At 51.3% G+C, this 13,709-nt stretch overlaps 1 protein-coding gene and 4 non-coding genes across 7 annotated transcripts in view; 2 read left to right on the top strand and 3 right to left on the bottom strand.

Moving 5' to 3' along the window:
* Positions 1 to 13,709, bottom strand: part of Vac14 (VAC14 component of PIKFYVE complex) — a 102,031-nt gene that overhangs the window by 78,659 nt on the left and 9,663 nt on the right. For 2 of the 3 annotated variants that reach the window (XM_063247638.1, XM_063247636.1), the window contains exons 2-9: positions 8,685 to 8,835; positions 8,197 to 8,364; positions 7,344 to 7,406; positions 6,749 to 6,856; positions 6,275 to 6,384; positions 5,884 to 5,990; positions 4,848 to 5,003; positions 4,251 to 4,403 (exon numbers count right to left, since the gene is read on the bottom strand). In XM_063247638.1, coding sequence (XP_063103708.1) covers positions 4,251 to 4,403; positions 4,848 to 5,003; positions 5,884 to 5,990; positions 6,275 to 6,384; positions 6,749 to 6,856; positions 7,344 to 7,406; positions 8,197 to 8,364; positions 8,685 to 8,835 — 1,016 coding nt within the window. The remainder of the gene's footprint in view (positions 1 to 4,250; positions 4,404 to 4,847; positions 5,004 to 5,883; positions 5,991 to 6,274; positions 6,385 to 6,748; positions 6,857 to 7,343; positions 7,407 to 8,196; positions 8,365 to 8,684; positions 8,836 to 13,709) is intronic. The other variant, XM_063247637.1, reaches the window with a different exon arrangement.
* Trnag-gcc (transfer RNA glycine (anticodon GCC)) lies at positions 2,279 to 2,349 on the bottom strand. The gene has a single exon. It is a non-coding gene; the product is annotated as a tRNA-Gly (tRNA).
* On the bottom strand, positions 3,164 to 3,234 carry Trnag-gcc (transfer RNA glycine (anticodon GCC)). Its single transcript has one exon. It is a non-coding gene; the product is annotated as a tRNA-Gly (tRNA).
* On the top strand, positions 11,426 to 11,496 carry Trnag-gcc (transfer RNA glycine (anticodon GCC)). Its single transcript has one exon. It is a non-coding gene; the product is annotated as a tRNA-Gly (tRNA).
* On the top strand, positions 12,042 to 12,111 carry Trnag-gcc (transfer RNA glycine (anticodon GCC)). The gene has a single exon. It is a non-coding gene; the product is annotated as a tRNA-Gly (tRNA).

Below are 13,709 nucleotides of genomic sequence, written 5' to 3'. Positions count from 1 at the left end.
AGGAAGTAATTATGAATATAAGATTTTTCTGTAAAACAGTTCTTTTTTAGTAGGGATTATAAGATTAAGATAAGACTAGAAGCAGCTAAATGATTTATAAGGGAGGCTGGTTAAATGAATTATGGCATTATCTACCTAATGTAATGATATAAGTGTTTTACATGAATAGGAAAGCCAGTCTGAAACAGATGGTGAAATTCTACAGTGCATCGCAAACACAAAGCAAAAATATTAATATGTCTAATACAGTATTGGCTAAAAGGGAGAGAGCCAACACATAACGCCCATGGTCTGAAATAACAGTGGTGGAAATAACCCAAATGTCTATCAACCGAGAGTGACTGTGCCCGGCTTCACCAGTCACTCGTCTGTGATCTGCGTGAGCTCCTTGTAGGAAGCTCTGGAGGCTGGGGTCTGTGCACACATGGATCTGACTGGCCCTTACTGCAGTGTCCACTGAAGGTGCTGACAAACGCTGTCCACCCTCACCTTTGCAGATGCATGGGTTCTGTTACATGCACGCCTCGGAGGTCACAGTCTTCCACTGGGAATCCTATTTATGGCCCTGCTCCTCACTTGCCACATGAACTTCTGTCCCCAACCCTCTATGAATCCTCTCTTGGAACCCACGAGGCCCATTAGTGTATAGATGATGCTGGTGATAAGATAACTAGAGTAAAAGCCCTGCACTTGTACCTTATTACATACATTCTTACAGATGCTTTAATTTAATCATTTTCAACTTTATGATATGAAAGCATACCCACCCAAATATTCTGTTTCATACCTTCTGAACAGTGTTCAATAAGTTACACAAAATGGTCAGGATCCCCAGCTTTCTTAACACCAGGGTCTGATTTTCATGGAAGACAATTTTTCCATGAACTGAGGAGGGAGATTTATTTTTTAAAATTTAAATATGTTAGTTTTTGCATTAGATTCTCATAAGGGGTTTGCAGCCTAGATCTCTCCCATGATCACAGCACAGTGGGGTTTAAAAAGTTTCTGTGAGAATCTAATGGCCCAGCTGATCTGGTAAGAGGCAGGGTCCAGATCAAGCAGACTATGATATTTGGTAGGTTAAGTTTATTAAATGCATTTTTTTTTCTTTTTGTCTTTTTGATACAGGGTCTTGCCATGCAGTTCAGGCTGGCTTTGAGCTTACTTTATAGCGCAGGCTGGTCTCAAATTTGCAACAGTCCTCATGTCTCAGCCTCCTAATTGCTGGGATTACAGGTGTGTACCACTATACTGGCTCATATTAAATGCAATTTTGACTTAGGATATTTTGAAGTCATGATGTAATTATTAGGACACAACCCTATATGGGACCCCCACATTGAAACAATACTAAAGCACCTATGATGACTGCCACATGCCATACATGTAAATAAATGGTCTGAAACTCTCAATCATACTACAGGCTGTGTTACTATTGTTACCTTCCTAAACAAAAAGGAACCTGAGCCTCAGAAAGGCCAAGCAGCTGTCCAAAGGTAACAGACATGAAGCGAGCAGAGCCAGGACTCAGGTATGTTGTCTGAACCCCAGAATTTCTGCTGTGACAACTGAGACAATCAGGGGGCGTGATGCAGGGTGGGTGGGCTGGACACTTGAAGTGCTGTAAGAACTCAGAATCAGGGAAAGGAGCCTGCACTATGGCTCCTCTTGAATGGCTGGGCCAAGGTGAGGCTGCGGCAGGTGGAGAGGGCTGGGTCAGTGGGCACAGAGGAGGGGCTACCCTGACTGCAGGCCTGTGCTTAGGAAGGAGAAGCTCTGCAGCGTATGTGTGTGTGTGGGTGTGTATGTGCACAGATGCACACATAGAGGGCTTTGCCCAGAGGTGTGCCGTGAAGACTATGGTACTGTAGCTGCATTGGAACAGACTTGAGCCCAGTAGAGACACATTAACAGAGCAGGAGGTTGCTGGAGCAGCCAGGTGGAGCAGCAGGACGAGAGAGGGAGGCTGGGATGAGCTTGCCCACTGGATAGCTACATCCTCTCCGCCTCTTGGCTTGCTGGGACTCTCATCTTGATAAAAGTCTGGAGATTAGTTACAAGCTGAGCAGGGTTGACAGCTGATGTGAAGCTGTCAAATTAGCTGTTGCCATCTCTGGGAACTACTATAAAGAGTGCTTTTCATCGCTGAAATGCTGTTTATGAGGCAGTAAAATCCAGAGCCAAGGTGCCTGAATGTATCCTGGTTTAGGGTAATATTCTCCTGGGTAGGCAGCTGCTTAAAGAGTGTTATGAAAACTATTTAAGAGGGAAAAGAAGTTGCATTGGCCGGGAATCGAACCCGGGCCTCCCGCGTGGCAGGCGAAAATTCTACCACTGAACCACCAATGCTCCAGCTCATACAGACTGTGTCAGTGGCTGCCATGACCCACAGAATGGAGCAGTTAGTTCCTGCCCAGAGAGCTTGGCTGCTGCCACATAAGCAGACAGGGTGGGGAAGGGCTGTCAGCTCCACTTCAGGGAAAGAGGCAAGACTCGTTTATCGTTTTTTTCTTTACTAGGCAACAATTCACGTAACACTTCACTGAATACAATCTTACATGTTAAAGTGTACACTTGAGGGGTTGTTAATGTATTCACAAAACCACGCATCCCATCATCATGACTTAATTCGACTATTTCATCACTCCCAAAAGAAACCAGGCTTTGATAGCAGTCAGTCTCAGTGCCCTTTTCTCCCTCGGTCCAGGTGGTCACTGTTCTACTTTGTGACTGAATGAAGACGTGCTAACTTTCATGTCAAGTCAAAAAACAAAGCAAAGCAAAACAAAACAAAACAAAACAAAACAAAGCAATGAAAACCCAAAACAATCCATCATCAAACCTCCCCAAAAGCAAGATGTATAACTCTTTACAAGGCATGATTTTAATTATCTATTAAAAACTTTAAAATGTGTCAAATTTTGATACTGACTGTCTTTAGTAGGCCGATCTTTGTAGTTTTCCCTACTCTGCAAATTTTCAGAAACAAGAATTCGAAAGCAAAGAGAAAACCTAATACTCACATAGCAGTAAAAGTTTACAAACTATCAAAGTATGTCTAGTCTTAAGATTCTTCTAGTTTTTTCCTAAGAAAGCCCTTTGAAAGGTCTGCATTCATTTCTCTCTCCAAGTTTTTCTTCACTTAGAGCTGCCAAAATAAGCATGCATTGGCCGGGAATCGAACCCGGGCCTCCCGCGTGGCAGGCGAGAATTCTACCACTGAACCACCAATGCTCCAGCTGTGTATTACTCTGCCTCCAGCTGTTTTGCCACTGCTGTGGTGCTGGCACAGCTGTAACTTGACACCCAAGACAGGTCCAATAAGGAATGCTGCTCAGTTCCACCAGCCAAACCCAGAGGGGAGGCCACAGCCTGACATTCTGCTCTGATGTTCAAGAGAGATCCGTGAAGGGCAACAGGAGACCAGGCTCAAGCAGCTCTTGGGCCCCTGGATCAGGTTCTAGCCCTACTCTGTCATCCTTTAGGACTTGAGTAGAGTGTGCACCAGTTTACTCTGGCTGGTTCTACACAAGAGCAGGACATTAGCTGAAAGCTGATCAGTGACTTCTCAGTCGCAAAACAGGGGGCCAAAGAAATATGAAAATGTCACGACTCCTGCTAACAGAGATGAGCCCCAGGCTTCAGTCAGGATAAAAATGGTTTTCTTTTTCTTTTCTGAGACAGGTCTTGCTATGTTGTTCAGGCTGGCCGTGAACTCATTATGTAACCCAGGCAGGTCTCAAAATTGTGATCCTCCTGTCTCAATCTCTTGAGTGCTGAGATTATAGGCACATTGGTGCCACACCAGGAAAAACAAAAAACAAAAAACAAAAAAACAACCCCCCCCAAAACAATTTTCCTTCCTTCTTTTTTCTTTAAAGACACAGTGGAATTCTGAGGTGATGAAGTAGCCTCCTTAACCCTCTCTCCCTGAGAATGACTCCTATGGTAGAGGCAGCAGAACGGCTGGATGGCAACAGACAAGAATCAAATGGTACAGCCTGGTTCCCTGCCGTGCTCTGAAGCCATGATTTATTGTAGCTGAGCCCAGAGGGAGATTCACGGCTTTGAGCAGTAAGCGTTTGGGGGAAGATCACCTGGGTTCCAATCCCAACACCACTATTTATTGGCCACCAGAGCCTGCAGCATGGGGATAGTAACAGTTCCCACTTCACTGGCAGTGGCCAGAATGATGAGGTGGCATATGTAAGGGAGGCTGTGAGGGCGGGGGAGCAGTGGAGTCTACTCACCACTGGCTGCCCCAGCCTGCTTTGCCACTGAGTCCTTGGGGTTGGGTTCGCTCTGCCTCTGTACTGCTGGCTTCAGCTCATCTGGCTCGTCATCCTCAGGGGTGACCAGCTTCATCAGGCTCTGGTTGCACACATTGGCCACCTCCTTGATGCCTGTGGCACTGATGTAAGGAGCAGGAGTCCTTCCTGAACCGGAGGCCCCTGACCTTCCTGGTCAGGGGATTAGTCCTCCTCAGAAGCCATGTCAGTCCAACCTGAGTCCCTGGTCTCCTTGCCACTCTGGTAGCCATGAGATGCCCTTCCTGGTGGTCTCCCCCCTCAACAGGGTCTCCCCACCCAAGGTGCAGCAGTATGGGCTCAGAAAGGCAGAATCTGGCACCCAGGAGAGCTGCTCCTCATTTGCAAGTAACAGGTGAGGACCAGGGTCAGTCGGCATTAATTCTGTGTCCCTGACTCTCCCTGTCCATGTTCAGCTCCACCTGTCCCCTAGAGCACTATCTAGAGTGATGGATGGAAGGGAGCCCCCTTTCCAGAGCCCTCCACTTCATGCCCCTCTTCGGGGCTGCCCTTGCTCCTTCTCTCCTGAGGGAAGGATACTTTTCTTGCGGTCGTCGTAGGCCAGGCAGGGCAGGACAGCGGTCAGGATCCCAGAGGAATAGGGCAGCATCACCCGGCCAGCCAGCTGGATGAACTCCCGCATCCAGCACATGGCTGTCAGCTGGATCAGGTCATCTGGAAGGGGAATCAGTGGATCTGGGGGAGGGGGTCAGCACACACAGCTGGAGAGCTCCCTCCCACTGCAGATAAGGATGGGATAGGGGACTGCGGGAACACAGGGGTTTCACTGCTTCTGGCCTCATTAACACTCCCTTACTGGGGTGCTCTGCCTTCCAAAGTCCCGTCTGGATAGCAGGTTGGAAGGTAGCGAGCGTCCTGTGCTCTACCCTCCCTGGGTCCGTGCCTCTCTGCAATGCGACTTCGCGTCTCCTTTCATCAAAGGAGTGGGGTCTATTTTCCTGCCCTTGAATCAGGACGGGCCTTGGCACTCTGGCCAGTATCAGGTGGTAACAATGATGGTGTGCTGGTTCTAGCCTAAGTCTCAAGGGACCTTGCCCACTTCTGTCCCTCTTGGAATCCCGCTGAAGTCGCCTTGCTGATGAGAGGTCTGGACCAGCTGCCCCACTAGCCAGTGGACAGACAGCCAACTGCCAGACACAAGCGAGGCTGTCCCAGCCCACCCAACTCCACACCTTGCAGCTGACTGTAGGCGCAGTACCAGGGGACCTAACCATCCAGCTGACTTACAGACTCAGGGCCAATGACAGGTAGCTGTTTTTTTTTTTTTTTTTTTTTTTAAATAAAGCAACTGTACTTCACTGTGGCTTGATAAAGTAAGCTAATGGATACATGATCTTCCACGCACCACTCCAATTCTCAGTGTCGAGGGCAAGCTTGCAGTGAGAAGTTTCCACCAAGGGAAACGGCTTCCATGTCCACAGGACTCCTTCTCTCCCCAAGGCCCATCACTCTATTGCTTCTGGGCTCCAGTGTCACACCAGGACACCATCCTACCTTCACTGACACTGAGCTGTGACAGGGGTGGGAGCAGCCCAAGTGTGGCCTTCGCACTCACCTGTGGTCTGGCAGTGGATCACCAGGATGTTGGCCATCTCAGCAAACTTCACGCTGGAAGGGTTCTTCTTAATTTCTTTCAAGAATTCTCCAAGAACCACCTCACACCTACCAGTGAGAAACAGAGTGGGAAACAGCCCATGTCAGCCGGGGCTGAGGATGCCCCAGGCAGTGCCCACTGCTGCCCTAAGTCAGCCACCTGGGGAGTGGATGTCATGCAGAGCTGGGGCTGAGGGCTGAGGAGCTCTCAGCTCCTGGAGCAGGAAGCATAGAAGCAGAAGAAAAGGGCGAGTTTCATGCTTTTTTGCTGCTGTGGATGCGGCATGGGTGGGGCACAGGGTAAGCATGCACCATCAGGGCTCTCAAGGCTGGCCATCCTTCCCTCTACTCACATTTTCCGAATCTCTTTGCCATTGTCACCTAGGATCTGGAAGAGTCCGTCCAGGATCTCAGGCAGGTAATCCAGCAGGTTAATGTCTGGCACGGACTCCAGAACCAGGATCTGACCCAGGGGAAGCAGCGGGAGGGAGCGTTAGCTCAGGCCTAGGGCTTCCTCTCCGTACCACTCCCCTAAGGCCCTGGCAGGGAAGGGGTCCCTGTGTAAGTGGTGTCACAGCACTGCTGATGTCCATGGGGAGGGTCCCTGCAGTGATCACGTTCACTGTATCCCTTTAGGAAGGGACTGGATGGGCTTTAGGGACAAAGGTGGATCAGGTGTTTCAGGACTGTCAGCAGCCAGTGGGCACTAGAAGATAATGGGGAAGCCTCTCGCAGCAGAAAGAACCGCCCAAGATGTGCCCAGGAGTAGTGTGCCTCCACCAGAGAGCCTCTGGGGCTGGAGAAGCCCTGGCAGGGCAGGACCTTACCCAGGAGATGATGAACTGCCGTGCGTACTGGTTGTTGGAGTAAATTCTCTCCCGCAACAAGGGGATGAAGCCCACCAGGTCGAACTTGTTGCTCTCCGTCACAATGTCCTGGGGAGCAGATGGAGGTGAGCTGCTGGCAGCCAGAGCGAGGACTGCCCGATCTGCTAAGTTTTGGCTCTGGGATGGCTCCAGGGGCCAGGAAACTAAGTCGGGAAATGGACAAGCCTGAGCTAGGTGGGACAATACCCTGGAAAATCCATCCTGTCACAAGCCAAAGGACAGGCAGAAAGCATCAACTGAGAGCAGGAATCAAGGCCAACAGAGCTAGTCGGATGGCAAAACCCAGTCCCTGGACTGAGAACTGTCACTGGAAGGGTGGTGTGCGGGGTGAACTCCTTTGCTCTGCATGAGGGCATCTATGGGGATGGTGCAGCTCTAGACATTTGTCACAGAGATGTACACCAAACAGTAAACTTTAGTGTATAACAACTTAAAAACTTAAATTAGGAAGAATACCCCCAACGATAGAATCTCTAAGATGAAAAGACAGGAGAAAGAGCTTCTAAAAGTAGAAGTGGGGTCAGAGGATAAATACCTTTAAAAGGCGGTCTAGGAGCTCAGATCCACTTTTCACATTGGGGTCTGGGTCAGCAGCCAACTATGAGGCCCAGAAACAGGAGAGAAACGAGGCAACGGTCACTGTCAACGGTAAGCCAAGGGACCTACTGTAAACTCAGGCAAGACCACGGTGCGGCTCAGAACACCAAGGGGCTCCTCTTAGTGAGGGAAGCTGAGACAGGAAGGGAAGCGGGGAGAGAAACGAACCGGGCTTGGGAAGCGGGTCGGTGGGGCTCCCGCCCTGTTAAGCGGGCCTGGGAGCACTTCTGCATGCCGCTCTGACCAATTCAGGTGGCCGCGCCCCTTGGCCTTTCCACCTTAGGATGCCGGGTGCCCCTCAGCCCTGGGGGGAGCGTGCAGGGCAGCCGTGAGGCTGATACCAGTGGGCCACAGGCTTCTCTGTGCTGCTCGACAGGGCAGCCCACCAGGCTGCGAGACGGGCAGGACTCCAAAGCCGTTACAGGTGCCACTTTTTCTAGAGCACTAGGAAGCCAGAAGCATCCCTGCCCTCCTCCTCACAGGGGAAATGCAGCTGCACAGTGGACACCACCTGTCAGGAAGTTAGCACTGCTCGGATTCTTGGTTTTTCCCTTTCAATGTGTGGCAGACTGATATTTTTGTAAAGTGCAATAAAAGAGAATTAATGGAGGAATGAAAACGTATTAATACAAGCTCATCTTAAAAATGATCTGATTCATTAAACAACACGTATTCCACACGTGGTAAGCCACGTGCTTATCTGTTAATGTGGGCAGAGGGCCCTGAGCACACAAGGTCCCAGGAGGTCAAGCGAGGTGGGTGGCCGAGCTCAGCTCAGCCAGGACAGTCACCTTACTCAGCCCGTCGAAGAGAACGTTGAAGTGGGGCAGCACGGCGCCGCGGGCCACCTTGACGATGTTGTAGAGGGCCTCGCAGGCGTAGTAGCGCAGCCTGCTGTCCGCGTCATTGAAGCATGTCAGCACCGGCTCGATCAGCTCCTTCAGGTAAAGCCCCGAGTCCTGCGACAGGGCAGGAGAAGGCAGGTCAGCAACGGGCTAACCTGGCCTCCCAGCCTGCAGGGCCAGTGACATCCCGGCCGCCCCTGGAGAAGCCTGGACCTCTGAAGGCAGGGTGGGCTCAAAGACCCTTCCCAAGTCAGCCTTCCGAGGCAGGAGAGGGGACACAGCTGCAAGGCCGCAAAGCCTTGGTCTGAAGTGTGGAAAGACTGATGATAAAATACAGGTCTGCAATGCTCTGCTGGGCCTCGGGAGGGCGGGATCTGCAGGGCTTGGTCAGAGCGAAGGTCGGCACCGGCGTGTCTGCCCCTCAGAAGGCCCACCTTGCCCAGTGCAATGGAGCAGGCGGCCAGGCCGATGAGGCCCCCCTTCCGGCTGTGGGGGTGCTGGGACAGGGCGAACTCTTGAGACAGGGTCTGGATCACATGCTTGATTTGCACGGTGTTGTTCTGGGCCACGAACTCCCGCACCAGCCTGGAGAGAGAGGAGACAGGGGGCTTTGGGGTGGGTGCAGCCAGGTGACGTGCGCTCCGGAGCGGGGAGGAGGGAGCTGGAACTAGGAGGGCCTATGACTTGTTTAGAAAGAGGAATCAGGGAGTCAGCTTCCCGGGGCAGGTCCTCTCAGTTCTGCTGTTGGTTGGGTTGTAGCTGCTTCTCTACTCTGGTCTCAGTTTCCTTCTGTGTATAACAGAATAAAAACAGTGGTACTACCCCTCTCCCAGGATTCTGAGAGGATACAAAGCAGCCGCTCACTGGGGACCAAACTTACAACGTGTCATCTATCAGTCAATCAACTATCTGGTGGATGCTTGCTCAAGTTTACATTCCTGAATCCGGGGCATCCTCTGGCTCTGCACCCTCTAGTCAGCTGTTGTTGCCATCATGAAATATCTGTAGGCTACTTATGAAGAAAAAAGTTTATTTAGCTCATAGTTTCAGAGGCTCAAGGGCACTGCACCTGCACTGACTTAGTTCTGATGAGGGCCTCTTTTGGCTGTGTCACCTCACGGCTGTGGTGAGGGTAGGAACATGTACAGGAGGAAGCAGTGACCTCTCCGAACAGGGACAGGCTCAGCTTAAATAATAACCCTCTGGAAAAGCTCCCAAGGGAGCACAGAAGAATGACCTGAAACCCCCAGTGACCCCCGATGACCTAAGGCCTGTAAGAGGTGGGCCCATTTGCCAACGTCGTATTTCCCACACGTGAATCTGTGGGAGGACACACAGCATCCACACTCCAGCACAGGGGAGCTCAAGCTCAGGGAAGTGCTGGCCTGTGCAGAGCGCTGAAAAGATGTGGCATGTTCAGGGAAGTACAAGGAGCCTGGTGCATGGAAGGACACAGACCAGACTGTCAAGACAAGATGGTCCGCTGGCAGTTCTCCAGCAACGGAGAGGCAAGCTCGACCTGTGCTCTCCTTAGATACCACTGGCAGCAGCGTGGAGGGCTGGGCAGGGAGCTGGTGTGGCAACAGGAAACTGAGGCCAAGGAAGAAACTGCTCTGTGCATCGCAGCTATCATGGTAAAGAGAACTGGAAACACAGTTAGGGCCACGGAAAGAGCAGGGAGATCATTTCTAGAAGGAAACAGAAGCGCACTGGTAGCACCGGAGTATGAGCGGGGAGGAAGGGTGGATGTGGCCTCTAAGTTAGCAACACCCTGCGGGGAGGACGTGCAGGTGGGCGTGTGCATCGCGGTGAGAGCCTCCCAGGGCAGTGTGGAGGGGCCGAGGGAGGGAAGCTCCCGCAAAGCCAGAGAGCTCTCACAGCCTCCTGGGCACCAAGGTCAATCTGCAGCGAGAAGCGCTTCACCAGATCGCTGGTAGGGGAGCTACAGCTGGGGTGGGCAGGGAAGTCCTCAGAAGCGGAACTTGAGTAGCTCTCAGAGGTGTGAGCAAAGGCAAGCCAGCCCTGTCTGGGGCCCGGAGGACAGAAGAACGCTGGGAAAGAGACAGAATGGGCTGCCTGGGGGAAGTCTGCCATGTCCAATTAGGAGAAATGGATTTCCCATCATAACAGGGAAGCCTCTGATGGATTTTGAGAAATATAGGAAAGAAGTCCTTAGAAGCCTAGGGAGGCTTGTGACAGGTGTGGGGGTGCATACTTGTAATCTCAGCATTCTGGGAGGCTGAGGAAGGAGATCTGCAATTTAGAGCCCAGCAACTTGCAACTTAGTGAAACTCTGTCTCAAAATAAAAAAGGATTGGGGGTGTAGCTCAGGCAAAAGCCCTATATTCAATCTCCAGTACAGTAAGTGAGGGGCGGGCAGCCAGGGGTGTTTGTGAAGTGGGAGAGGCAGGGGCACCTCGAGATCAGGGACTTTTCAAAGCAACCGCCTGTTCTCTCTTACCCTCTGTATCCAGTCACGGCAGGTACACTGCTCATCTGCTGCATAAATGCGAGCTCCAATTACAATAAAGAATTTTAAGGATGGTCATGTCCAAAAGGTCCCTGTGTGGTTCCATCTTCATGTTAGGAACTTTCTTTTTTTGTGGTGCTGGGGACTGAACCCAGGGTCTTATGCATGTTAGACAAATCCTCTACCACCAAGCTATATCCTTAGTCCCCCAAATGTTAGATATGTCTAATAAATAGTGCCGTTCAAAAAACATGCATGCTGTCTTGTGAGACAGTGACCACTCCCGAAGAGATTATTCAGATACAGAGTGGACAATGGTTTAAGGACTCAGTCCAGCACATGTATGGGCCTGTGACATGCCAGGCATGGTTCACACAGGAGAGGACAAAACAGGGCTGCTCTGAGCTGGTGATGTTGGAGTAGGGTGGTACTGCAGGAAGGTGCTGTACAGGTGCTACAAGGTGCCGCTTGCTCTGATCTCAGGGGCTGAGAGTGTCTATGACTCAAGTGCGTCCAGCTGGAAGTTGAATGCCATTTACAGGGCCCAGCTCCTACAGCAGCAGCAGAAGGCAAGAATGGATGTACATAAAATTATTTGCTTCCCGAATTGGACAGATCAGCCAGGTGAAACAGTGATCCTGTCTGGGTAGTTACAGGGACAGCTCTGTGAGGAGAGCCCTGCAGATGGTGCAGAAAACAGCTGGAGCATTGGTGGTTCAGTGGTAGAATTCTCGCCTGCCACGCGGGAGGCCCGGGTTCGATTCCCGGCCAATGCAATGGTGCTTTTCATCTTTTCCTGATCAATCCCCTCAGAGAGATCCTATGGGAGGAGCTGGTCTCCTCAACCAAGGAGAGACGGCAAATCTGAGACCACGCTTTCCTGCCACTGGGCTTTCCAGAGAAGCTGTGGGAGTTTGGCCTTCTCCTCTGCACCTGGAAGGGAACTCCTGCTTCACTTCCATGAGTCCTGGCCTGTGGCCAGCAAGACGCTCATGTGAAACCTGAGAATAGTGGCACAGCTCCAAAGAAAGGGAATGAGATGGGAGGACCCAAACTTAAGAGGACGAGTCACACCATGTTTCAGCACTTTGCTAAAGGAAGATTTGAGCTACAATTTTTGTCTTGAGGCCTGAGGGCAAATCAACCTCTTACACACAGGCACACACTCCCTTCTGCTCCCTCAGGCTCTGGAGCTCTGCTTCCTGCTCTTGCTGCTGTGCTGATGTGGCAGCATCACAGACTAGTAACCTGACACTGCATGTATCTGAGGAGGCCTAGGAATGGGGATAAAGGGAGGTGCACACACCTCCCAACATGGAGAGCATTGGTGGTTCAGTGGTAGAATTCTCGCCTGCCACGCGGGAGGCCCGGGTTCGATTCCGGCCAATGCATGAGTGAACTTTTCTTTAAATTCTAAAAGAATGAATTTGGGACTTCACACTGCCTAACACGTTTGTGAATCTGGTTAGAGAACTGTGAATGGCTTTTTTTTTTAAACTTGAATTTTAAATGCTTTTGATGAAAAACACTCAGTTTCCTAAATTCTACAAGGATCTAGAATGTCCTTGTTCTGGAAGAATCTGGGATATGGGGAAAAACAGTAGCCCACTGTGAACAGCTATGTCTCTCCACTCCTGCCCAGGTAGCCTTCCTAGGAAGCCAAGCCCTGCTTCTGCGGGTACCAGTCACAGCACTACCCAGAGAGAAAGCAGGGACATCCTATAGGCTTGGCCAGGATGCCCAAGGACAGCTAGCTTCCATGTGGCACTAGCATCCCTGGCACCAGCTCCTCTCCTGCTTCCAGTTTCAGGTTGCAAACATTCACTATGCAACTGGGAAGCACATCCTCCGAGGCAACACTGACAGCTACCTACTGGATGTGCTCCTGGGTCTTGGACTCTCAAGTGAAATAGGGGAGTCCGTGTGGTGAGAAGAGTGCTAGGTGAGGGCGGGCCAGGAGAAGACAGCACAGCCAGCAGCTGCTGGGAGGGAATGCAGTGTGGCCTCATGAGGGTGAGCACTGGAAAGGGTTCTGAAGGATGAGTAGGTGTTTCAGTGTGTTCGGGGGTAACCCTGCAAAGGCTGAGGCAGGAGGGCCAGCGTGTGGTTTGGTAGGAGCCAAGGCCAATGGTAGAGGAGACCCTGAATGATTGGGCAAGCAACTGGCATCTCATGCTGGGTGGCAGTGAGGAGCTACACAAGGCATTAGCAGGAGACACAATACATTTTTGAAGGTGTGATCTTGGGTGGGGGTGACATGAACCTAAACAGCACTGGAAGACCACATGCCTTCCTGGGACAGAGGAAGGCATGTGGTCCTGATGGCAGAGTGACAAGTATGTGGAGTCTAGAAAAGAGAACATGGGAAGCTGGGGGGCACCCAAATCCTAGCAGGGCTTGATTCTAGCCCCCAGGCCACTACACTGATGACAGCCCAGGTCCTGCAGAGCCTTACATTAAGGGCAGAACATTCTTTATCTCCAGGAAAGCAAGTGTCAGGGAGACAAACAATAGTTCCTCTGGAGGGGAAATGACACGAACAAGTTCTCACCAATATCACCAACCCAGATGGCACTAGGCCCAGCCTGGGATCACTCCTTGAGCCACAAGCAGGAAGAATCATTTCATTAATCAAGCCCCTCCTTCTCAGCTGAAATGCTGGGCAGTAAAACCAGGGCCAGGAGACCTCTCCAGTCTGCCTGCCCAGGTCCCCAGGAGCTGCCTTCTCAGGAGCCCCTGCTCACCATACTCTGTCCGCACTTCTTGTTGGCACCTTCTGGAAGCCCTCGCTTCTCTCGGCCTACAAAGCCCAGCAAGGGCTGCTCCCTGCTTGTCTCAACTGTCCCATGAAGTGAGCACATCTCCAAACCCAGAAGCACTCAGTGATCCCTCATTCTGTGCGGACCAAGGTGCTGTTCCTTGTCCCCAGTTAAATTATTTCTGCCTCCACAATTCCTTGATGGGGCCCTTAAGGACAATGCCATACTTC

This window comes from Cavia porcellus, unplaced genomic scaffold (assembly GCF_034190915.1).
Source record: "Cavia porcellus strain 051 isolate PalLab524CR breed Dunkin Hartley unplaced genomic scaffold, mCavPor4.1 scaffold_4, whole genome shotgun sequence".
NCBI lineage: Eukaryota > Metazoa > Chordata > Mammalia > Rodentia > Caviidae > Cavia > Cavia porcellus.
Note: the sequence above shows the minus strand (reverse complement) of the source record. Positions and strands in the feature narration are given on the sequence as shown.